The sequence below is a fragment of the Drosophila willistoni genome, assembly GCF_018902025.1.
Source record: "Drosophila willistoni isolate 14030-0811.24 chromosome XL unlocalized genomic scaffold, UCI_dwil_1.1 Seg141, whole genome shotgun sequence".
Taxonomy (NCBI): domain Eukaryota; kingdom Metazoa; phylum Arthropoda; class Insecta; order Diptera; family Drosophilidae; genus Drosophila; species Drosophila willistoni.
This window is the reverse complement of record NW_025814052.1, coordinates 10,952,012-10,977,597: the sequence shown is the minus strand read 5'-3', so window position 1 is coordinate 10,977,597 and position 25,586 is coordinate 10,952,012. Positions and strand designations below refer to the sequence as shown.

Sequence of the window (25,586 nt, the reverse complement as noted above, 5' to 3'; positions counted from 1 at the left end):
CGAATTATAAGAATTCAAACAAAAACTAAAATTAAAATTATAAAGACATAGAATATAAAAACAATAACGAAATATATATTAATTTGCCCATGCATAGTAGAGAAATATTTTTTGTATTATTTGATTTTCAAAATAATTTTAAGATACTCAAGGCTGTTCTCATTTTAGATTCCGAATACATTTTTCGAAATCGAAATTAATAACTTCTTTCAAAACTATTTGAACTTAATTTTTCAATTAATAGGTATTTAAAAACAACAATTACAAGTCTGGAAATCTCAGCATGGCCTGGCATAGACATGATATGTGTATAAACTGATGTTACTTGATTTACAAGATTAAAGTTTAGAAATTATAAACAACAAAACACAACAAAAAAAGGGGACTGATGTACTAATGTCTCGAATGATATGTCTGTATGTATCTTTAAGGGTTTTCACTTTGGATTCTTATTGTTATAGTCTGATTAGTGAAGTGAAGGTGTATTAAAAATAGCTTACGTATGGGCCTGCGACGCATTCTGGGAGCATTATTTTCGCCGCCACTGTTAAGAGTGTTGCTGCTGCTGCTGCTGCCGCTGTTACTCATCGGTTTCATGTTGCACTACTGTTGCTGCTGTGGCGGCTGCTGCTGCGACTGCTACTGTTGCTGCCCCCCAGATGAGTGTATAAGCTACGTATGTGGGGAATATATGTCGCACTACGATGTTGTGTGTTGATATCTGTACGATGTTTCTACGTAGGCGTTTCAATTTAATCACAAAGAAAAGAAGAAAAGCAAAAAAAAAAAAAAAAAGAAGAAAAGAACCAAAAAAGAAAGTAGGTAATTTGTATAAACTGAAATATCTTTAATGAATGGGAAGAAGGGGGAATAAGCGAATCAAAGACTAGTTCACAGTCGATGCCAGAAATGTTAGTACAAGCGAGAGAGCTTATAGAGAAGCTCTTTAGCTTTCTGGGCACTCTTCTTTTCACACCAGTTAACTGCTCTTAAGCACAATGCCAACAAAAAATTGCACAACAGCCAACAGAGATAACAAAAAGTTAACACAATTTGACAACGTTTTTTCTGATTTGCTCTGCTTTTTCCCATTTCCTTCTTCTATAGTTTTTCCCTATCTATCTATCTATCTATAGATATATGTATACCTTTCTTTTCCTTTCTGCAGAGAAGACACGCGACAAGCTCAATGTTCGAAGGCAACTAAAAACGTTAAACAAAAAAAACTTGCCACTGACCAGACGACACACAGACCCGGCAAAACAAAATCACAACAACATCAACGAAACAAAAACAAAATACAAGAAAATAAAACAAAAACAACAGGCAACAAACTATGACAAAAACAACAACAAAATGCTAAATAAAAACAAAAAAACACCAAGTAAAAATGCTGGCAAATAGTTGTATAAAGCTTGAGGGGAATAGACTGAGACTTTACACGAAAGCGGTCTATCTCTCTCTCTCTTTCTCTTTTACACACATTTAAAAATCGAGAGATATTTTTTTTATTAAATACATTATCTACTAATTATTAAATACATAGTTACATATACATAAATGCATGTATATATATTTTATTCCAATAATACATATATGAAAAAAGATAAACAAAATAGATATGTTAGGAATTGTTAATTTAAACATTTTATGCCCACATTAACCCACTAATATATTAAACATAAACCAAATATTAACCATATAACATTCAGTGATTATCTTAGCAAAGGTCATGCCTAAATTGGCATACCCATTGCAAAGGGTAACTGGAAAAAAAGCTTATCATAAATGTCGTGATAAGATAGGCTCAGCTCTGGGTCCGGGTCCAGGAACATATTGAGTTGTGTAAGAGCAAACTTATTGGTTGATAAGTTGCCAATGACTTTTGACTTATTTATAACCACTGCTTAAAGTAGTCAAGTCTTATGTCACTGCTTTGCATTAGATACGCTTCTCAAAATAAAACTAGAGACCCCCCCCCCCCGCCCTTCATTCCCAAAAAGATTGTTACTTCTTAAATTTTCTAATATACGGAACTAGTTTCGTTTAGAAAACAAATTACATAGAGAAGCTGAGAGTTTCAAAATACAGTGAAACCTCGATATAACGAATCTGAGGGGGATCGCAAAATTATTCGTTATATCTATTGATTCGCTATAGGTACTGAAATGTAAAACCTTAGTCCTTTCAAGGGACTTAACAAAAAATTCGTTATATTGGGTTTTTCGTTATAACGAAGTTCGTTATATCGAGGTTTCACTGTATATAACATGGTAAATTATATTCTAATACTGATCATTTAATGATGATCTCGCAATTACAATTATGGATTATCAAGTCTAAATTATTCGAATACTCCAACTTTAATTAGTTCGTATGATCTTAGATTCTTTATTTTAACAGCCAATTATAATTATATTTTTATCAACCCATCGAATAACATCAGAATAAAACTTGGTACAGGGTATTCCCAAGTCGTTATGACTATTTATCGACCTTATTTGTATTTTATATGGGTTAACAGATGAAAAAGTTAATAAACTTTTTCTGAAGCTTAAGGCTTAATGGGAACTAAAGCTTTTCCCTTATTTCAAGACATCTTCATGATTACGAATATTATTATTATTATCAATCATTGTTTCACAAATACTGGCCAACTGCAATTGATAAATAAAATGGCTAAGTGGTTTATTGATCACGTCATGCAACTTATTCAGCTGAAGGCAAAAGGATGTGGATTAGTTTTAGCTTTTAACCTTTATTCAGACATGCACAACCTTCTGAACTGTTACAAACTTTTGGCCCAGATGACCCCACTCTATGGCAATGATAAAACGAGAATCCTTTGGGCTTAATCACGAAATTTAGTTTTTTTTTGTTGTTTGTATGTCGCTTATTGTAATAAATAACAACTTAACAAAAAAAAAAACAATTCAACAACGGTAAACAGATTTGTTTCGACACCGGCTAAATGACATTGACATAGTCGTAGTCGTATTTAGTTGCTGACCTCGAAGTGCAAGTACATTGCTATTGCTTGACCCAGTTATTAATGACTTTCCGAAAAAACGCAAAACAGATTTCACATCTCATGCGACATGGATGCTAGGATTCATCTTCAGAAAGTTTGGAACAATGGTCAAAGGTCAACGGGTTTTGCCAGACAATCACAGAGTGGAGACTGTGTGGGGTGGTGGTGGGGGGGTTGTAGACGATATTTAAATTATACATATACAGTGAAACCTCGATATAACGAATCTGAGGGGGATCGCAAAATTATTCGTTATATCTATTGATTCGCTATAGGTACTGAAATGTAAAACCTTAGTCCTTTCAAGGGACTTAACAAAAAATTCGTTATATTGGGTTTTTCGTTATAACGAAGTTCGTTATATCGAGGTTTCACTGTATTCACTTGTACCGCAAACTTGATCAACTTTTATATTGATTTATCATAGTTGAGGGGGGGTGGTGAAATGGTGAGGATTAGTTTGTATGTGAGGAGGAACACGTGTTGTTTCGATTCTCGGTTTCTATTGATTTTTACCTCGCCTCGTGCAAAATTACTGTATATATTTCATAATCACATGAAATGAATGAAATGGCCCCGCTCCCTGGCAAAGGGACGCCTTGTCCTTTGTCAAACCCAGACTTATGAAGAGGGGGAGCAGGACTCGGCGACAATGATGATGATGATGATGCATTGTTGTTGCTGTTGTTGTTGTTGTTCACACACGTGTCTCATTTTTTTGTGGCTTTTATTTCTTTGTTATTTGAATTTTTGGTCATTTTTGTTTGGTTATGTTGGATGAAGTCTGAGATGGAGTTTGGAACATATGATGAAATACCGATAGTTGTGGAAAACGAGCAACATGAACGACGACAAGCAAAAGAACAGTAGTAGATAACAAAAATCAATAACTTTTTTTTTTCGTTTAAACACAAAAACCAAGAACTACACACACACACACAAAAAAACATACACATACATATGTACATAATATGTATGTTGGATAAATGAAGTAGACACAGCCACAGGCACTCACATCTCTTCCAGACAACTTAAGCCGCGGTAACAGCGCGAACTTGAAGTTTACTCCTGGCTTCATTGACTTGCAATTTCAAACTGAATGGTATCAGTGGACAACAACAACAACAATGCAAGAAAAGCGCACAGGGCACAGCAGACGAGAACGGCATTTTCCACCCCATTCTGGCCACAGACACTCACTCACACAGACACACACATACGCGCATCCACATATTGGCACATACAAGAACAAAACAAAGAAGCGGCAAAAAACGATACCATCGAGGGCTTAAAGTACCATCGCCAAATCTTATCGATAGCGCGATGTATGTAAATTTCTTTTTATCGATATGTGCAAATATTTGATTTAATATATTATTTGAATAAATTTGAAAACCGTTTAAAATATGAACACGAGCGTGTTGCTTTTTGAATTTTTCATTCGTTTTATTATTATTTTTATGTAAGCATTATTTTTAGTTAGTTTCAAACTTTATTTGTGCCGTTACCTTAGCTTTGTCCATTTTGCTTTGTCTTCTCCTTCTGTTTCCTTTGCCACTTTGCTCATGCGTCAAGATCATTTCAATGCCAAAGCGTATCTTCACCTCGAGCACGGCGCGTCTTCGATTTTTAGAGAGCAGTGCAACATATTAAAACATAAATTAAATTAAATTAAATTAAAATTCTTAAGTTGTTTTGTGTTTCTATTTTTTTATTTTTAATATTTTCGTTTTTCTTTTACTTGCGCTCCCTGCATACGTATGTGATCAGTACCACAACGATCGATTTTTTTTTTCTTATTTATGTGATATTCGTGTCGTTATATTCTGTTTTACACCTGAGTTTCGTTGGTTTGTCTTCTGTTTTGCACCCTTTTTTCGTTCAACGAAGAATCAAACTCAGGTGTAAAAAGCGATCGGGGCTGAAAAAGAAAAAAAAAATTTCGCTTGGCGTGCGCCATATTGGCGATCGTAAACATAATATAGTTATCTCGCTCTAACGCGCGTGTAGTAACGCAGAAACTGAAAGAACCGTTGCTTCAACTTGTTAATTCAACCGACTTTTCATTTTTTTTTTTTTTTTTTAACTTTTCAGGTATAATACGCGGTGTGTAAGATGATGCAACAACAACTGCAACGTCCCATAACATCGGGCAGCCGTCAAGCACCCGATCCGTATGATCAGTTCCTGGAGAGCCGTTGTCTCTATCGTAAGCATACAGCTAGAGATGCTTCTAGTCTTTTTCGAGTCATTGCCGAGCAAATGTACGATACGCAAATGCTCAATTATGAAGTGCGTTTGGAATGTGTGCGCTTCATGACACTAAAACGTCGCATCTTTGCGCAGGTGAGATCGAGGGAGAGTCAAATGACAATCCTCCGTGTTGCAACTTTCTTTTTTCTCTCCTTCTCAGGATGTGAGTGGTGATTTTGATAGCTACTTGCATGACATGACCAAGCCGAAGACTTACGGCACCATGCTGGAACTGCGCGCCATGTGTTGCATGTATCGGTAAGATAAGAAATATTAGAATCTCTTGTTCGTCCATTATTTGACACTTCGTCATTCTGATCCCAAAAGTCGCAATGTGATCCTCTTTGAGCCCTTCAATATGGGTACAATTGTTACTTTTAATTCACGCTATCGGGACTACTTTCGTATATTTTATACCAATGAAAATCATTTCGATTCTGTCTATCAACTGGACTATGTACAAATGGGAGCAATTTGTCAGTGTAAGTTAAATCTAAGATCCATTTAGTTGAATGCAATTAATCACTCTCGGTGAAAATCTCTTCTGTTTAGCAATTACATACAAGTTGCTCTACACAATGCTCTTCAAATTGCCCGATGTGAGCTATGCCGTTGAACGAATGCTCCATCCGCATACCCTTGAGTGGGGCACCTGCGACGTGGATGTGGACAAACGTGGCTATATTTTGCGCATACGTTGCTATGACGGACGCATCTTTCAACTTGATCTGCCCGAGAATACCAAATGCATACTGGAGAACTACAAGATGTGCAGCTTTCACAACAATTTGTTGCCACTTCAAAGGGGCAGCTACAATGGAGCACAAGTGAAATTCGATCATAATGAGAATTTGCAATCAACAACTGGACAGAATAATGGTAACGAATTGCAACAGATGTGTCCAAATCGTTTCGTCTCTTGTGTCCGGCAATTACTCGATGATGGTAAGTACAAAATCCTCACAATTATCAATGGAAAATGTTAAATTTATTTGTGTTTAGGCATAACCCCATTCCCCTATAAGGTGGCCAAATCATTAGATCCATATATGTATCGGAATGTAGAATTCGATTGCTGGAATGATGTGCGTAAGGAGGCAAAACGCTTTAACTCATATGCCGGAGATTATGATTTTAAGGTATGAATACTATTAGTATTGTTATAATAGAAAATCCAATTCAATTCCAAGTTCCAATTCCATTCTATTGAGTTTTGTGTCCTTTCTCATTCATTTGTCATACTATGTGTATGTCTTTCTTTCTATCTATCTATCCTATATGTCCTGTCGTCACATTTATTTTGCAGATCGGAGCCAAATGCCGTGTCGAGATGGAGCACGAATCTGAGCTATATACTTGTCACATACAAAGTATATCCCAAGACAAAACATACTGTGTTGTCTATGTAGAAGAATGTGGCAAAAAGCTTGTGGTACAAACACTTTCGATTATATTTATTCACTACTCACGCAAAAGGCTTTATTATAGCTCGTGTGGAATTGATAGTTTGGAAAATTAAATTTTACATGTTCCTCAATTGTAGTTTATACACTTTAGACCGTTTATGGTAAAGCTTTATTATCGCAGGGTGAATTCCGAACGAGCTCTAAAAAGTCATAGAAAAAAAAAAAAAAAACAACAATACTAATATTATTTACCCCTAATTTAGTATATAATCAATACTATACGGAAAATGTATGTATATATGTATATGTATGTACATGGAAGTTGATACTTCTGAATTTGTGTAATTTCCGAAATCCCTAACTCACCTACTTACTCACACACACATCGTATTATATACAATAGTTGTTTAATTATGTTTCATGTAATGTTTTATGTAGGTACCCTATGAATCAATGCATCCATTGCCACCCGATGAGTTCCGTCCATGGACTCTGCCCCATCGCTGTCAACGTCAATTGCAACGTTTGCAGTTATCCAAGTTTATTAGCAAATCGAATAAACTGCATAAATGGAAGAAGAACAAAATGTTTGATATGAGCAATTATTTTGAGGCAACCAAGTGCGATATAGTTCAAATGCATCAATATATACAAATGGATCATTGCTATCATAGTATGAATGAACAGGCTGCGGCTCATCATCATCATCATCAGCAGCAGCAGCAACAACAGCAGCAGCAACAACAACAACAACAACATCAGCAGCAGCAACTGCGAGAAGATGGGGAATTGCAATTGCAACCACTTGCCGCCGCTCAGGAAGCTCAAGACCGAGAACGTGAACCGAATTCTCAGCAACGCCATCAGCGTCAGGTAGCCACATGTCCTCCTGTACAGGACACGACGGCTTCAGTGATTCCGGTGCCCGCAATTCATACGCATTTTATGAATTATTTGCCCATGCAACCGGGTGGTCCTAATAACGCCATCACTCCTGATGGCCAAGTAGTCCCAGCATGGGCAACCGGCTCGCCATTGGCCATACATGAGGAATTTCAATATCCAATTGTGCCACCACCACCACCACCAGGACAATCGGGTGGTGCTCCAGTTCCAGCTGATGGCAATTGCTTATTTATGCCTTTTGGTGGACCATATGGACCACCACCTCCAGCCATACCGACTTTGTCGCTGCAACCGCAGCCGTTGCCATTGTCGATGCCGCCGCCACAATATTTACCATCATTTTCGCATCAAATGCCGCCGCCACCAGCCACCAGCAGCACTTCGCAATCGGGGGCAGTCGAGCCGCGTCGTTCGCTTCATCTCAATGGTGGGGATTTGCCAGCCGATGTGGGCACTTTGCGTTATTTCTACAACATGGGCGTGGATATGCATTTGCGTATGGCCCATCAATTGACACCAGTCGAGGAGATGTCTGTCTTAAACTATAACAACAATAACACGGACCAATTACAGCAACAACCACAACAACAACAACAGCAGCAGCTTCATCAGAATTCGACTGCTGAAGAGAAAGTCAATCCATCGACAACAACAACCACCCCACCACCTTCGCCTGATGCTAACAACAACAACAATGGCACAATGCTAGATCCTTCTAATTCTGCTGTGGCAGAAAGAACCAACCATCGCTCCAAACATCGCAACAATGCAACAAATTTGCATTCTAATAATAATAAACCGCGTACCAAGCGTCCAGAGCATCTAAAAGATCTATCTGATAGTCATCATCAATTGGTGACAGCCTTCTTGCCGACGCCAACACCATCGCCCAATACAAATGGCAAACAATTTAATTTCTATGGCTCGCCGCAAGCTGGACCTCCAATGATGGCTACCTATGTTGGGCCGCAAATAATGCAACCGCCGCCGCCGTCGGCTGGACCGCCAGGATCTGCTGGAGCAGTTCCATTTTACTTTCACAAATCAGGCGGACCACCAGCAGCCAATGGCCAGGTGAGCATTCGTTCTATGACAAAGTTTTCATATTAATTGTGATGTTTTTGTTCATTTGACTCCATTGCAGACTCATTACGGCTGGGGTATAGCTGCCGCACCGCCGCCGCCTCAACTTTATGAGAGCCTCAACAATCATCCAGTCCAGGAGACTAATAATGGCAATGGCCAGACAGCGGCTCCTCAAGCGGCTGCAGTTGTTATACCCAATGGCAATGCAGCAATTCCATCCTATGGACCATCGCGTCATCATTAAAGACGTATTTTTTTCGAGGGATTTTCGGTTTTATTCTTGAGGTTTTTTTTTTTTTTTTAAAACAAAACAAAACTAAGGCATAACGTTTCACATTAATACATTTTCACTATTATAACAATACACATTTCGATATAATAATAACATAAGAAAATATTTGAACGAAAACGTAACAAAGAACAACAACAACAATAACAAATTAACTTGATTTTAAACATGTATTCACACTTAAAACCAATTTTTACGCCCCGTGTTTTTTTTTTCTTTTAGACTTCAGCAAATAATCAAACTATTGTCATTGCCCAGTATATAATCTATTTATATATATGCATATATATAAATATATATAGATAACAATTCTTATAAGTAGACAAATCATGGTTTTTGGTTGCCATCGCTATTGAACCTTTTAGATTTGTCCAATTGCCTAACCATTATCGAATTAGTTGTAACAAATGTCAAATTTATTTAAATAAACAGCAAACGAACAAAATGAAGAACACAAATTTATGCAAAAGACACATTTGTGTGGAGGAATCAATTGGGAGACAAAGTGTTAGCCATTTGTCTATAATTTGCTTACCAAAAATTTGGTCAGACTTTGTATGGTCTCTAAACCGTTGCCATAGCTCTTATCCTTTCGGCGATACAAGTCCGGCTGTAAATTTTTTATATATTAGCTTTATCTTCTATATACTTCGTTTGACGGTCTCACCAATTGGTGTCGAATGCAAAGGCTTGGCGAAAGCAGCAACAGCAGCAGCAATAGAGTGAAGAGCAGAGGCCAAACGCCAAAATATCGCCACATTTCGATGAACTTGTAACAGTTTTTCTTTTTCTCTTATTATTTATTTATTTCTTCTTTCTTTTTTTTTTTTTTTGTGTAATTATTCGTTGGCGATTTTAGCGCGCGCGTTGCTTATTTTTTTATATTTTATTTTATTTATTATGTTCTTGTTGTTATTGTATATATTATATTATGTGGGTCTCCGATTAATTTTTTGCTTACAAACTGAAAACGTTTCACAAAACTGAAGCTTTATTTATGCTGAATTCTCAAATCATGAAAAATGGGCGAAACCCGACGACCTACATTTTCTTTGTGTGACTTCTCGATTGTCATCATAATGTCGAATTAGTTGTATATATGATTATTAGAAGGGCGTGGCGTATCGTATGAGCTAAGATTCAAATACTATTGATTATGAAACGTAAAGTGTTAGGTATGGTATGAACTTGAAGATATGCTGCTATTATTGTCTATATAATTTGTGTAGTTCAAAAATTTAATCTTTTAGTTGGTGTTTTATCGAATCAAACATTACAATGGATCGGTCTAATTTAGTTTGTTGTTTGTTTAACCGTTTTTCGTTTAAAATTTGAATGGGTGTTACCAGACTATTTGCATGGGTGTTGCCATACACAGGAAACCAATAGATGGGAGAACACCCTGTGTCGTTTTCAAGGAGTTCGTTATTAAATGAAAAATACTAGATAATTTCAAAAAAATGTTTTTTTTATTTGTTTGCTGCGAAACTTGCAGATTTCTGGTGTGTTGTGTGTTTTTTGTTTGGTGTAAAAACCTAAAAACTAATTAAAACTTCAACCTGCAGCGAATTCGCTTGGCTGGCTTAATATGCAGGAGCGCCATAGCCGCCAGCTCCTTGGCCAACTGGACCGGGACCGCCGTATTGCTGGGCACCACCATAGTGACCCTCACGGTGCTCACCACCGGCAATGTTGGCTAAGGCAGAGAGGCCGTGGTTACCACCCTGGAGGAGTTGGTAGCCAGCGCTGGCAGCAGCGCTATCGGCACCGGAGGCATAGGCGGGCAGAGCTTGTCCCTGTTGGGGACCGCCATGGGGACCGGCATGGTGACCACCATGGGGACCGCCATGTGGACCGCCATGTGGGCCTTGCTGGTGGTGTCCGTGATGATGGTTCTGACCATAGCCCTGCTTGTTCTCATTGACGAAGTATTTCTCTGCTGGAGGCTTGACCACATTCACGAAGACAGGCTCGACCTTAACGCGACGTGGGTGGTGCTTAACGTAGACCTTGCGCAAGACAATTGCTGGAGGCTTGTGCAGAACCACTGGAGCGGGCTTCACCACCAATGGAGGATGGTTCACCAGCACCTTGGTGGGTGGACGCTTCACAATGATTGGGGCTGGACGATGGATGAGGATCTCGCCCTTGTTCTGGGGATAGGTGATGGATGAGGTCAATGTGTTGCCTTTGGTATTGACTGGTTTGTATGGGATGTTCTGATCGGATCCATAAGTGCTGGGAGCAGCCTGGGCAAGGGCTTCGGCACCCTCACCGCCGGCGCCGGCACCAGCACCACCATGTCCATACTCGCCACCCTGACCACCTTGGCCAGCAGCAGCGGCAGCTGCCGAAGCGGCATCGGCGCCAGACTCAGCTGGACCCGGGCCATAGCCCTGAGGACCGCTACCATAGCCGCCATTGGCTGCGGCACATGCCTGCAATGAAAAATAAGTGAAATATATTGATGAGTATGAGGCACAATCCATTGCGATGCGATTCGTTCATCTGACTTTTGTTAATGATTTCGGTTTTAGTCTTTGGTTTTTGTTTGTTCGTTTGGAATCTTTTCTTTTGATTTGGTTTTGGGGTACGTACAATCAGGCAGGCGGCTAGCGCCCATATATATGTCGATCTTGTCATGCTCCCACTAAACTATTCCAGCTGGTGTACCCAATTGGAATGTCTGCTGTCTTCTGCTGCCCCAACATGGCCAATGAATGGCTTAAATATGGCTGCCACACGTTGATCAGCCAGTGGCTACGTGACATTTGGCTTGGCCCCGGGGCCCGTTGGCAGTTGCCGGTTCCGCTCCCGCCCCAGCCGAGACATGGCCAAAACGCGCTCGCGATAGATGCATAGATCTTGCACGCATATCTCGGCGTCTTACCACTGAAAACTACTACCAGCAGCAACAACAAGCAGCACAATCAGTGGACAACAATAACTTCGAAATCTCTTCTCGACTCGACTAACCATATCCGAGGTTGCGTTTCGACAAAACAGTTCCGCATTGATCATTGAACCAGAACTCGGAGAGCAAGAGCAAGAGCAAGAGAAAGTCCAAGACTCACTCAACGAAAGATCTTGCAGAGATCTCTCTGATCTCCCATCTGATCTGGCCTAATCCATATATAATTCTCAAGTATTTTCCTTCTCTTCGTTACTTTAGCTCCATAAATTGGTCAATTTCATTATTATCTAAATGCATTTTATCATTTGTTACATCCACAAAATACTCAAAAACATCTTGTGGATAAAACTTTTACAAGATTATACAAACTGAATGTTGATATTATTATTTAAACAGAACTTAATTAGTTAAATTTATTTTCTTGCTTACCAACAAAAATATATAATTTGAAAGTTATGATATATACCCTAGGACTAAAAGCAGGGTCAAAGGGTATATAAATGCCAACATATAGTAAAAATGTATAGATTCTATATACATATATTTAATACTTATCATTTAACACCTAAGACAAGTCAATCTGGAGCTCATTTATTTGGTATTAAGAAGCATTTTGCCAATTTTTCATAACATACTTCCAATCGCTTTATATTCAAAGCATTTTCGAAATTTTCTAGACTTTAATGGACCTCCTGAAAACCTTTTTTATATGTTGCAAAATCAAAAACATTGCTAAATTTCATAAGCCTATAATAATGTTAAAAAAAACTTTAACACTTTAGTTTTCCCTGGAAAACTAATATTTAAAAAAAAAAACATTTCAAATAATACAAATATGAAACTAATTAGAATCAAAAACAATAAATAAATTTATTTACATGGCACTTGGAATTGTAAAAAGAAATGAACAACAAATTGGTAGAACATATTCAAAAAGACATTAAGACTTTTACGATTCGGAAACCGAAATGGAAATCTTTTATCGAGGTCTATATATTGTCTTTGATAATAATATTTAAGTTCTTATTTCCAAATGTAGAACAAGTCGAAAGTCGATTTTGATTGACAAAGCGTTTTTAAACTCAAATTGGGTTGATTAGGTTTATCAAATTTCATTATTTGTAAAAGTTACACTACAAAAATTAACTGTTTGAAAAGTTTTTCTCACAAAGAACCTAAATTAATTTCAGTTAATTGTAGAATGTAAAATCTTATTAATATTTTAATTTAGATAGCTTCAAGTTCCTTTTAATATCGCTTTTAAAACGTTTTTGTAGGATCTGAAGGATTTAAAAGTTCTTTTATCCTTCACCTTGTATTGCTCTTGAGCTTAAGAACTTGAATGTGTAAATTAAATTATAAATAATGTTTATGGATAATTGATAAACTTTTCTAGGTTTGAGTTCCCACTTCAAATTGTTGTTCTGAGAATATATAAAGAGAATCCATATATGGATATCCGTATCTATATCTATATCTTGACCCATGTCTGTACATATATCCCAAAAGATTAGAATGTCTTTACATTTGTTTTCTTAGTTTTTATTTGAGAAAAAAAAAACAACTTTTTCTGGTTTTCTTTTTTTGTTTTGTTTTAAATTAAATTGCGTTCCTATTGAGCGCTGGCAATGAACTAGCTAATACTTCTTCTGGAGGGAAGTGGATTAGTCGTTTAGTAGTTCTGCTGGCCATAGGGAGCTGGGCTGGCGTACAGAGGAGCCTCATGGGGAGCAGCATAGCCACCCTCGGAGGCACCAGCACCAGCAGCAGATGCAGCAGAAGCAGCACCACCGGCATTACCGTAGGATGGGGCCTGTCCGTAGATGGGCGCCACAACGGGAGCGAGGGGAGCTTCGATCTTCTTGCCTGGCTTGTAGACCTTCACGTAGACGGGGTTGAGGCTCAGAGGAGTGGGCACCTTGTTGATGACCTCCTGCTGGAAGATGACCGAAGGCTTGATCTTGTAGATGACTGGATTGCCACGGACAACAGTTGGTGGACCGCTGTTGACATGGGCTGGTGGTGCACCTGGCTGGTGGACAATGATTGGGGGCAGGGGCTGGGTGGCGATCACCTGATGGTTGTTGTGGCCCGATGGCACCAACAGGGAACGGAACAAATGCTGATCAACGAACTGTGGCGACACCACATTGATCTTGCCCTGACGAATGTTGCTGGCCAAGTTGCTTTCGGCCAACGATTCGGCAATATCCTCGGAGTTCTTCAACTTCTGGTAGGTGGGATTGGCATTGAGAGCCTGAAGTTGGGCCTGAACACGTCCCAAACGGCGAGCCTCCTCGGGTGAGGGTTGGATCTCGGCCTGAGCGGCGATCTGATTGTTGGCCTGCTGGTTGCCACCAGTAGCCACATTCACATACTCCTCAAGACCGGCTCCTGGACCGCCGGGTAAATATGAACCACTTGGTCCGCCAGCACCTGGACCATAGTTAGCGCTCACCAACTGTACGACACAGAGAGAAATACAAAAGAGAGAGAGAGAGAGAGAGAGAGAGAAAGAGAAGAAAAGAAATCAATATTAGTTCCCATTATCAGTATCGGAATCATCATCATCATCATCATCATCATCACCAACATCAACATCATTATCATCATGATCATCTTCAATCCATTAGGAAAATCATAGAGATAGAGATAGGAGATTGGGATTGAGATTAAGATTGAGATGGGGATTGGGAGGCACTTACCGGTGCGGCAACTACGGCGAAAAGCCCAAACCAGAGACTATATTGCATATTGTTGCCGGGTTACGTGTATCTTGTCTACTGCTCTATGGCTGCTCCATTTGCTGCCTCTTTATAAGCGAACTATAATCACATGGCTACGTGATATTTGCTTGGCGATCTCAACGATTTGCATTTCCGATTTTGTAAAATATCTTTCTTATTCGTTTCTTTTGTTGCTCTTTGTATTTGTTATACATATGCATATATATATATGTATATATATATATATAAAGACATAGTATGGTATAGTATTATTATAGACTGTTGTCTGGCTAAACTTATCTTCTTGGGTTTTAGATTTCTTTTGTATCTTTAAGCGCTAAAAACCTCAGAGACAAAATTCACCAAAAAAAAAAGCATCAAGTACATCAATTTCTGTAAGAGATATTAAAAATAGATTTATTATCCTCTTGAATAGAATAGAAACTTCATTATATAGATATACATTCTTTTACCCCCCCTCCATCCCCTTGAGAGTTTCCTCTAGTCACCTCTGCCAACACGTTCTGTGCTGGGTGTTTGGGTTAAGTAGTTTTTGGTCAAAAAATTGGGACCATTTAAAAAGCAATCTACGTGTTGATTAGTCAATCAGTATTCAAGTTTGATGATGTTATATTTAAGGTATTCTCAAATGACAATGATTCTTCACAAATCTCTCTCAATCAAAAGACGAGCACGAATTGGACTGTCAATGCGAAGTTAGAGGCAATCAGAAAATGTAAGCTAACTTTTTGTTCCTCATTTTTAAAAGGATAATAATTGGTGATTGGCATTTTTCTTATGATAAATACTGTATTGAATATCTGCAAAGAAAATTGATGTTAAATTTGAAAATTATAAACATTTATTCAGGTTTCATTTGGAAAATCAATTCCGGGCAAAATTTGTAAGTTTTCATTTGTCATTTTTTCTTTTCGATTTTGAGTAATTTGTGCATTTTCAAAGATCAGACTTTAACGAAAGTAATAGGTAAAGCAGTCATATTAATCAAACATTGGTTAGCCTGGTCAAAAGTAATCCTAAGGAGGCAAAATGAATAGGAAAACTTATAAATTATATTCGATTATGATGAAATTTTGAGCCATTCAATACAATTTATAGGTATAGTTTTTTCTTTGTTAAGTTAGATTTTGTAATCATTTTCAGAGGTATAATTTCGGTCTGAAAATTGTAAAAACTGATTCCAAGTTATTTAAAAATTCCCATCATATGGATTAGACATGTACTAGATAGCTTTATTTTATACGAGGAGGAGGAGGAGGAGGAGCAGTTGGAGTTGCCAGTGGCCTCCAAGAGACTGCGCAGAAGCAAGTCTCCAGTCTCAGGTCCTTGATATTATACCCATAAATTATAGCCCATTGTTTTTTCTTCTAAATCTTTCAATAATGCGCCAAAACTCTTAACTTTGACAAACTGTTAAAAGTCATATCTTTACTCGAATTCGGCCAATTTTCGCAATCAAAAATCTATTCGAAAATGTATATTTTTTGAAATTCATGAAGGAATTTTCGCCATATCACATTGTCTGATAAAATCAATTCGCAACAAGTTTTAGTTTTAGTTTTTTGGTTTAATAAATGTCCTTAACTTAGGGATAACTTAAACACACTGTGAATCCTATTTTAGAGTTTAGAGTCCTCGCCTGTAGAGTAAATAGGTGAGGTCTCTGGTGGGACGACTGCCATAGTCATTGAAGGGCGATTTAAAGGGTAGCATCTGATCGCCAAAGGAATCGTTGTCTCCCTCAGCATTCACTGCTGATCGGCTGGATCCCGCTGTTCCGGATGAGGAGGCAGCAGAGGCAACCGAAGAAGATCCTCCTGCATTGGATGTACTTATACCGCTGTGTAGTGTATCCTCGCTGGAATTGATAAGAGTTGGTCGTGGGATTCCCACTTGGCCATTGGCCACTGATCGCTGTGGCAATGGATAGTTTTGAGTATTTGTGTTCGAATACACGTTTTGTGTATAGACAGATTGATGTGGGTGTGCGTGTGGGTGTGGGTGTGCGTGTTGGTGTTGGTGTGAGTGTTGGTGTTGTTGTGTGTGTGTGGGCTGTGTGTAAGTGTGTGGCGTGTATTGAGCTAGACGTTGTCGTTGCTGCTGTTGTTGTTGCTGTTGTTGTTGATGTTGTTGTTGTAGGTAATGCTGCTTGAGAGCCATTGACTCACTATCAAGACTTAATTGTGCCGCCAATCGGGATCTTGGATTATAGGCAGCTTGAATTCTTCTTCCATAGTCACCAGCGCCTTGTGGTTGTTGTTGTTGTTGGGGCTGTTCCTGGTATCCCGGCGGACGTTCTGCTCCCGGCAAGTACTCATGATGCACCTCCTCATGGACACCATTGTTGGTTTGATTGATTAATTGATGGTAATCATCGTTGGTGCCGCCGACTTGCAAATGAATCGCATGCTTAAAGTCATCACCCAAATGCTTTAACCAAAAACTATCATCCACCTCGCCGGTGGTATAGATGCGAGTGGTTTGACCAGTTTTGGCCTTACTATTGGCCGCCTCAACGTCAATCACATCGGCCTCGACCCGTGCTCCGGCAGAGCTAATGACATTGCCATTACCCTGGCCACCGTTGCCACTGTCCACTGATGATGTCTGTTCCGGGTCCTGCTGTTCCTGCTGCGTGTTTTGAGGTCGGTCTTCGTTTTGACTGGAGATTACCTCAGCTTGGGGGCTTTGCGATTGTGATTCGCTAATGTTATAGCCAACGGTTGTCTCATCATCACTCTCGATTGGCTCCGCCTGGATGAGAGGAATCAATAGTAACAATAGCCACCAATTGGTAGGCAATTTCATTGTGACAACTGCCAGCTGAGAACTAAACTAAACCCAATTCATCGACTGAATGGAACTTAAATACTCCGGCAAATATATGCCGCTGCGTGTGAAATACTCGTATTACCCGCCATACCTATGATCATGGGACGTGATCTTCTAGCAATGATGCATCATCATCACCATCCAAGATCTAAGACCTTGATTCAAGCAAAAATGCGTCATTTCCAATCCCAAACGATCTCACTTTGCCACTATCTCGCTCGCTCTCTCTCTCTCTCTCTGCCTCTCCAATGTCAATATATTTTTTTTAGTGTCTCAGTTAGTTAGTTACTTATTGCAATCCAAAATCTCTTGGTATGCTGTCACATAATCAACGAGTTTAATCAAAAATATCAAAAATACTTGAATGATCCATATCCATTGACATTCACCCATTGACTGGCCAATGAGACAGAGACCAAAAAACTATCCAAAAACGTATTAAAATAAACAAAAATATATCACATATATATGTATATACGCAACATGTTCATGACTAAAACTTTAGTTTCTTAATAATTTCACATCAAAAATGAAAGTAAGATTATAAAATTTTATATGGAAAACATCTATCATCTTACCATCTCCCCTCTCTCTCTCTCTCTTACTCTCTCTCTCTCTCTCTCTCTCTCGCTAAACATCCATACTATATATATATACATATATATTTGTGAAGATTCAAATCTGAATCATTATTAACTCATCATTTTTTATTCTACACTAACATAGAACATTGCTTTTTGTGTTTTCTTTTAGATAAACGTATCACTTTTGGGAAGAGATTTGATTACATTTTTAGAACTCGAACTCTAAGAGATATTTTATCTTATATATACTATATAGATATATATATATATAGAGTGAGCGTCTCAAATTATAAACACTTTGTTTCTGAATAAGTTTTTATTTAAATGCAGAGCAATTCTGATTTACAAATTATTCTGAATTTTTATTAGATTCAGCATATTGTAAAATTTTAATATATCTATTAACGATCTACTATCTAGCGAATAGGCTTAGAATAATTTGTCAGCACATTCCCGAAATATACTTTTGAATAACTACATACAAATTCGAACTATAGAAGATTATTTGAAAATGCTTTTCAATGTGATAATTTGATTTTGTAACAAAAGATAAAAAACTTGTAATTTTCCTTTTATTGTTTTAATATTTCGACTGTATGATAAGAAATCATATTTGCTTTGAATTAGATATAATATTTATATTTTTGATTCCAGCTCATTAAACATTTCATGAAATGAAGAAATAAAGAATTGCAGCAATTGATAATTTGTCTCTTTTTAAACGAATATTTCTCTATACATGTTTAATTGTCTATTTTAAACGTAAATTACATTGATAAGTGACAATGAATTGCAAATGATACGCAATTAAACAAGGGAAATCACTTGTGATGTGTTTCATAAGTGGAAAAAGTGACGGAGAAGTTAAGTTGCAACAACAAATTAACAAATTTTTGACAAAGGGAAAATAACATTTTTAATGGCCAGAGACTAGGCAAAAAATATATTCATTTGATAGACATTGCATACAGTGAAAACTCGCTTAATGTTGACGACTATTAATGTCTCTTTGCACTATACAATTCATTAGAGTGGTAGAAATTTGATTGAGAGATACATTTAAGCAAAGTTGTTTTGCATTCAATTGGATGAAAAATCGTTACAAACAATATACAAATTTATGTTTTATGGTCTTGCACAATTGTTTTTTTTTTTAATAAGAAATATATATTGAAAGCCTAAATATTTAATTTATTTACAAATGAAATCGTTGTAAATTTCTAGCTAAAAGTTTTACTTATAGAGAGCTAACCCCGTTGAAAAAAATTGCCTACTTTTAGGAGTTGCATTTTAAAAATCTTTAAAGAATCAAAGAAAAATAAACAAAATAAGCATTAATTTAAACAAACACAACACAACTTATACAATTTATTCAAACAAATGTGAGAGAGGGAGAGGGAAGGAGTAAAAGACAGTGAGAGAGATGGAGAGAGAGCTATAGGGGGGAAGGAAAAAAAAAGACACAAAGAACAATGAGAATATAAAGTGGAAAATATGCACAAATTTTGGTTGCTCCACTGCCCCACATAATCACGCAAGCAACCACCACACCACCAAAACCAAATGAGCCTAGGTCAGCAGATCAGATTGAAAGTTGGTTTTTGCTTGCGATTTCTCTGTCAGTGGCTTGCTGTCTCTGTCTCTCAATAGCCATCGTCATTTTGGTAACTGCAAAGAGAGAGAGAGAAGCGAATTGAATTAAAATTGCGATAGCAACAACAAAAGAAATGGTTTTTCCATTTATTGATCGTTTATTCTAAAGTTTAAGGTCTTAATAACTAAATAAATTGTAAATATCGTAAATATATATCAGAGTATTAGAACCACGCCCGCAAATAATCTGTTATGGGCGGTGCATTATATGTGTCCACATTGTAACCATTTTGCGTATGACTATTATAGCCATAGGTTTTTGTTGGCCTTGCACTGTTGGCATAATCCGTTTGCAATAGCTGCTCGGGTTCAAGGGTGGTAACAGCATCATCACCAAATCCCCAGCCCCCGAGACGGCCATCGATGAGTTTTTTAAGAAAATCGGTTGTCTGTTTCTTTTGTATGGGTTCCGGATCGACAAGATCGCCAAATTGATTATCATAGTTATAAGTTGGATGCTGATGCAATAAGCCCTTTATAATGCTATCCAATTGTGCATCAGCCACATGTTCGATGGCCCCCAATGAGTCATAGGGTCCACGTCCTTGTCCTCGTCCTCGTCCTCGTCCAGGTCCCTCGAGATCGCCAACAAATTGCAAGGGAGTCGAACTCTGTTCTAAAGGATCTGGCACCGAAGTCGTGGACAGCAGAGTACTCAAATGGGTATCATCGACATATTTATAGCCCTGCTGTTGATAATGTGGCAGAATTGGCCTCAATGGCGATTGCAAATGTTGTGGAAAATATGGTGCAGCGGCTCTTTTCGTATTGATCGAATTGATGATATGTGACGGCGTTTCGTCTGTTTCATCATTATTGTCTTGTGTGTCCATTGAACTGGTGGTCGTTACTTCTAGGGGTGGAGCAGGTTCTGCTGCTGGTGCTGGTGGTGCCGCTGCCTCAATGACACCGCAGCCCATGTGACATGGCACTGGCTTATAATTTGGATTCAAAGTTTCGGGCATAAATTGGATTATCTCTGGCGCATGATAGTCAATTTGTTCACGTTCGCGTTCTAATAGATCGAATTCACCTTTGATATCTCGTTTGGTCAAATGGCGACGAGACGTGGACAATGGTTTCCAATTGATGAGGGCTTTTTTCGTTTTCCGTTTACCATGGGCAAACGATGGAAATGTTGGAAATTTCGATATCTCTTGTTGGTGTTTCTCTTGGGCTAGATCTTTGTGATACAATTTAATGTAACGCGCCGGACGCTCTGGCAACGGCAGACCCTTTCGTCGCAAATCACGACGACGTCTTATGGCATTGGGTGATGGATTTGCTAATGATGGACTTGACACATACCTAGACGAACAGCTCGAGCAACTGCAGCCACCTGCAGCCCGCTTGGCACCGCAATCTGCAATAGGAAATGCCATTGAAATAACATAAGCCATCAAATTTTTAGGTGTTTTGTCTTTTTTGGGCACTTACCTGGCTTATTCACTGTGACTCTATCGACTTTGGCATACAATTTCGAGGGTTTCACTTTGGGCGGTGGCGGGGTACGTGGCTCTTCTACCGTGAAATCGAAACTGTAACTGATCTTGGCCTTGGTTTGCACCGGCTTTTCCACACGATAGCCATATTGGCTATAAGTTGGCTTTTTCGGCTTATACGTATTCGGCACATTCAATTGATAGCCCAATTTCTGTGGGCAATCACAACTTTCACCCGTGTAGACGATTTGTACGGGTGTGGGATTTGGTCCGGGTGCGGCCACGGGCTCGGGCACGGGAGCCGGAGCAGCTGCAATCATTCCCATACCCATTAGGGCTATGGATAATATAAACAAATTCATAATTTTTTCTTTTTTTTTTTTTTTCTCTTGATTTGGAGGGGATTCGCTTTGGTCTCCGACTTAATGACAACTAGCCGCTGATGGGAGCATATGTTCATTCTTTATATAAACATTAACCCCAGATCTAGGTCTCCAAATCATCCATTCTGCAATCTCTCACGCCTCTCGTGAACTTGAACTTGAATGGTAAATGTGAATTGCATTTGCTCTGTTTGCATTTCGCTGACCTTTTCAAAACTGTTTTTAAATTAGCTAATTGTATGTTCTCAGACAGAGCAGTTAAGCAGCGAATCTTTTTGGCCAAAAGTCATGTCCAATCATTTCACTCCGAAAGCCAAAATCCCCCTCCCCCCAACAAAAACTAACTAAACACAATTATATTTTCATTTTCACTTAAACACAAATCAAAACAATATCAAAGAAAGAGGTCAAGAGCAATTACTTTCTTTTCAGTTTGCAATTTTTTCAATCAAGAGGTAAGAAATCATTTAATGAAATTAATTACCTTTTTTAACTAATATCACAAACAAAACAAACTCATTTAGCAAGTTTGAAGTTTTTTTTGCTTTGAAGCCATTTGGTTAAAATCAATTTGTTAAGACAATGGAAAACAAAAGAATTTATCAAGTTTAAAGTTCACATAAGAAGTTTTATTTTGAAAAAGGCAAATCTAAAATTTGGAGGTGAGGTTGTCGCCTTGACTGACATGGTTAAAAAGGTTAACAATGAAAAGAGATTGTTAGACCACATTTACTATTAGGCGAGAAGTATTAGAAAAAAATATATCTATTTGTTTGCCAATTTGTCGAATGCATAAAAACTTTTATTCAAACTCATGTCAAGCAAAAACATTTACTCAAAGACTTGATAGCTTTTTGAATACATTCATAATGATAAGACACCTTAAAATCAATAAGACACCTTCAAAAACATCAATTAGTCACCTATACCACTTGGAATAGAAAGTCCTATGGAAAAGTGGCCATGATGATGCCCATTCTCCCAACAAAATAGCCAATCATTCCGACCTACCAACACGCCCTTGTAATCGTATGATCTTTGTGATCTTTATTTCACATGCAAACAACTGGAATATCTATAGAGTGGTCGGATTCTAAGTTTGTTTTTAAAAGACAAGATTATATTCTGAAGATTCAGAACTTAAACCCTGCAGAAGTAGAGGAAAGAAGATCCATTAGCAAAATTCCAAAGTAAGTAAGCTTGTTGAACACATTAAAATTGGTTAACGAAACTTTGCTGAACTGTGTTTTGTTCTGCTTTTTGACCCATTTCTGTCCAACCAAACTGAAACAATTTTTTAACGCCATTTCAGCATAAAAACAGATTGAGAACTCTGTTTAACATTTTTGCGGGTTGTCTTTCTTAGCACGCGTTTTGTCATGTGTTTAGGGCTTTTGAAATTAAAATTTTGTTTTGGTTTTAGTTTGGAAAATGTAAAAGTTTGATGAACTTTGAACGTTGTCGCTTTAATTGTTTGGTTCGTTTAGGGTCTTAAAACTAATCATTTTATATACATCATCATCATCATTTAGGCGTCTGTTTATCAATAACAATTGCCCGCATCGGGTTCCTGGCGATTGGCATTACGATAGGAAGTGACACGACCTGGCTTAAAGCCACAATCGACGGAAACTTTGCCGGCCACTTTGCCATAGCCATCGCTGGAGCTGGATGAATATGAACTACGGCTACTATAACTGGATTTGATTTTCTTGAATTTGGGATCCTTATACTGTTCCGTAATGTAACCCAACTGTTTGTATGTCAATTGTGGTGCAGCCTCATCATCATCGTCGCTGGTTGTTTCCTCCTCCTCCTGCTCGGCTTCGTATTCCTCCTCGTCTGTCTGCTTGCTGTAGGTGCGTTTCTTTAGGGTGATGACATCACTTTTCAGCTTGAATAGATTCTCTTCGGGTACATTGGAGAAGTATACTTTCTGTATACCATCGACTGGCTTCTGAGCAAATCCATAGGCCAATTTAGCCTCTGGCACATTGATGGCCTTGCCTGCTTGAACGGCCAGGCCAACACTTATGGGATCCGCTGCAGAGCTTGAGTCCTCTTGGGTTGTTTTCGAATAGACAATGCTGAAAATGCAACAAATCAAATGCAACAATTTATCAAAGATTATAATAGTCAAAACTACTCATTAAGTCAGAATCTAGTAATATTCAATTCCGATCATAGAAATTTTGAACAATAATTAGACCTTTTTAGTGAAGCAATTTGGTCTTGGAGTAAAAATATCTAACAAAGTTGAAATTATGTGATTTCTTTCTCAATAGACCTCTGACTGAATACTGAAGTCAACTAAACCAAACTCAGAGATATCAACTTGTTGAGAATCGTTTAGAAAGTAACCAAAATACTGATGCAAAACTCTGATCTCGAGGCTAATATAGTTAAAGGATACATAGATTTCGATATGTTTACTTCTTAAGTTTCCAAAGATTTTAAGACCAATTTCATACAGACAGACGTAGATTCAATATTCCTAGGTATATAAATGATTCCCAATTAAAGGAATGCCTAAATAGTATAAGAGAGAATTATGTTGGAAATAGAGATTAGCAATGAGAGCCATGAGAAAGATATGGGAGAAAGAGAGACGGTAATATGAGACATTTACTTACTTGCCATAATTGGAACTGCTATCATCACTCTGTTGGCAGCCACAGGTGGGTTTGCATGGTGTCTTCTAAGAGAGAGAGAGAGAGAGATAGATAGAGAAAGAGAGGGAGCATTATAGTAATGATTTTTTGGAATATCGAGTTGAGTTCTATCATCGGAAGATTCTTGATGCTTAGATGCACGTACAAACCGATAATGACGACGACGACGACGACGACGACGACGACGACCACAATGATGATGTTGATGTTGATGATGATGATGATGATGATGATGACGACCTTGTGGATGGGTGGATGAGAGTGTGAGTTATGCGGAAATTGTTAACCTCAGTTGATCGAGGATGTGAAATGATTCTGCTGGGATGCTTCTTAATGGTTTCTCCTCTTCTGTTATACTAAATCCTAACTTCTAATGTTAATGATGAAATATATTCCTCCCACTTCACATCAATTGATATGTCGGATAGCCATTATGGGGCAATTGGCGTCTCTTGAAGCAATCCACATGCTCCAGACGCTGCAAACGTTCGGCTAGACGTTGAGCCGCCAAAGTTTTTGCCTCTAGTGCCCCTTCGAGCATACGGCGACTCAAGAGATTATTGAAGGCATGCACATATTGAAATAGATCACGTACTTTTCCACATGTTTTTGGCAATTGAGCTGGTTCGATTAGTTGTTTACTGCACCAGCAGTTATCACCAATGGGCGAGAGATTCACATCTGGTGACGATTCGTAATAACGTGGCTTTGGACGCACCACAGTGGCTCCTTGGCAGCTTTGGCAATAATCCGAGCCCTTCTCCGAACAAACGCAAGCGGCCAGAAGCTGCAAATTAAGCAAAGTATTATGAAATTCATCCAAAAAAAAAGTTAAGCACTTTGTCACATTATCATCACTCGAAGGTCCTTTTAAAGTCATATCACTGCACACTTTTTCACTCACCCCTTGCACACTGACCATGGCCAATAGGGAAATTAATAGAAATTTGTATAAATGCATTATGTAATTTTTACTATTTCTTGCTTTGATTCACTTCTTATCGATAGGGTCGTGCTGCGGCCCGTTAAACGTTTGAACTGACACCAAAAGATGGTCCACACACACGTTTTATATGCTCTCAAGTCCAACTCAAAGAAAAGAGATCAACAGAAAGCAAAAGAAAAACTCAATTCTCAGATTTATTTTTATTATTATTCTTTATGCATTAGGTTTTCTCATTAAAAATGAAACGAGTAGGAGTGGAAAAACCATCAGAGAAAGTCATCAACGACGGTCAAAGTCATTTGGCCAGGGTCAGGCTTAAAGGTTGCAGGCTTTCATTTTGTCGTTTCTAGAAAATCCCAAAAAAAAAAACATAAAAAAAAACGACAAAATCAGAAACAGATGACGCAGAGGTGGGGAGGGGGGGAATCTATTCCCATTTTGC

General features: G+C 38.2%; 7 protein-coding genes across 10 annotated transcripts in view; 1 reads left to right on the top strand and 6 right to left on the bottom strand.

Moving 5' to 3' along the window:
- The window catches only part of LOC6641456 (solute carrier family 41 member 2), a 30,938-nt gene extending 26,695 nt beyond the window's left edge, over positions 1–4,243 (bottom strand). For 3 of the 4 annotated variants that reach the window (XM_023175213.2, XM_047011412.1, XM_023175214.2), the window contains exons 1-2: positions 4,047–4,243; positions 501–734 (exon numbers count right to left, since the gene is read on the bottom strand). In XM_023175213.2, the coding sequence (XP_023030981.1) occupies positions 501–597 (97 nt within the window). In that variant the 5' untranslated portion in view covers positions 598–734; positions 4,047–4,243. Of the gene's footprint in view, positions 1–500; positions 735–3,547; positions 3,697–4,046 lie in introns of those variants that run through there. The other variant, XM_047011411.1, reaches the window with a different exon arrangement.
- Positions 4,244–4,722: 479 nt separating this feature from the next.
- LOC6641455 (protein ovarian tumor locus) lies at positions 4,723–9,429 on the top strand. Its single transcript, XM_023175255.2, has 9 exons — positions 4,723–4,789; positions 5,126–5,377; positions 5,445–5,542; positions 5,612–5,766; positions 5,837–6,229; positions 6,287–6,423; positions 6,591–6,716; positions 7,129–8,670; positions 8,741–9,429. Exons 2-9 carry the CDS (start codon positions 5,147–5,149, stop codon positions 8,924–8,926), a joined length of 2,868 nt encoding a protein of 955 aa, XP_023031023.1. The 5' UTR covers positions 4,723–4,789; positions 5,126–5,146; the 3' UTR covers positions 8,927–9,429.
- Positions 9,430–10,421: 992 nt separating this feature from the next.
- Positions 10,422–11,677, bottom strand: LOC6641328 (chorion protein S38). The gene is made up of 2 exons (XM_002064071.3): positions 11,570–11,677; positions 10,422–11,409 (listed from the first exon to the last, which is right to left on the bottom strand). Exons 1-2 carry the CDS (start codon positions 11,612–11,614, stop codon positions 10,555–10,557), a joined length of 900 nt encoding a protein of 299 aa, XP_002064107.1. The 5' UTR covers positions 11,615–11,677; the 3' UTR covers positions 10,422–10,554.
- A 1,728-nt stretch (positions 11,678–13,405) lies between these two features.
- On the bottom strand, positions 13,406–14,690 carry LOC6641327 (chorion protein S36). The gene is made up of 2 exons (XM_002064070.3): positions 14,591–14,690; positions 13,406–14,346 (listed from the first exon to the last, which is right to left on the bottom strand). Exons 1-2 carry the CDS (start codon positions 14,636–14,638, stop codon positions 13,558–13,560), a joined length of 837 nt encoding a protein of 278 aa, XP_002064106.1. The 5' UTR covers positions 14,639–14,690; the 3' UTR covers positions 13,406–13,557.
- Positions 14,691–16,178: 1,488 nt separating this feature from the next.
- Positions 16,179–17,484, bottom strand: LOC6641416 (putative cyclin-dependent serine/threonine-protein kinase DDB_G0272797/DDB_G0274007). Its single transcript, XM_023175355.2, has one exon. It carries the CDS (start codon positions 17,438–17,440, stop codon positions 16,259–16,261), a length of 1,182 nt encoding a protein of 393 aa, XP_023031123.1. The 5' UTR covers positions 17,441–17,484; the 3' UTR covers positions 16,179–16,258.
- Positions 17,485–19,741: 2,257 nt separating this feature from the next.
- LOC6641415 lies at positions 19,742–21,598 on the bottom strand. The gene is made up of 2 exons (XM_002064068.4): positions 21,139–21,598; positions 19,742–21,064 (listed from the first exon to the last, which is right to left on the bottom strand). The coding sequence occupies exons 1-2, from the start codon at positions 21,503–21,505 to the stop codon at positions 19,866–19,868; spliced, it is 1,566 nt and encodes a 521-aa protein (XP_002064104.2). The 5' UTR covers positions 21,506–21,598; the 3' UTR covers positions 19,742–19,865.
- Positions 21,599–22,943: 1,345 nt separating this feature from the next.
- Positions 22,944–25,256, bottom strand: LOC6641452. Its single transcript, XM_002064067.4, has 4 exons — positions 25,103–25,256; positions 24,794–24,985; positions 24,160–24,224; positions 22,944–23,613 (listed from the first exon to the last, which is right to left on the bottom strand). The coding sequence occupies exons 1-4, from the start codon at positions 25,157–25,159 to the stop codon at positions 23,070–23,072; spliced, it is 858 nt and encodes a 285-aa protein (XP_002064103.2). The 5' UTR covers positions 25,160–25,256; the 3' UTR covers positions 22,944–23,069.
- Positions 25,257–25,586: the final 330 nt, after the last annotated feature.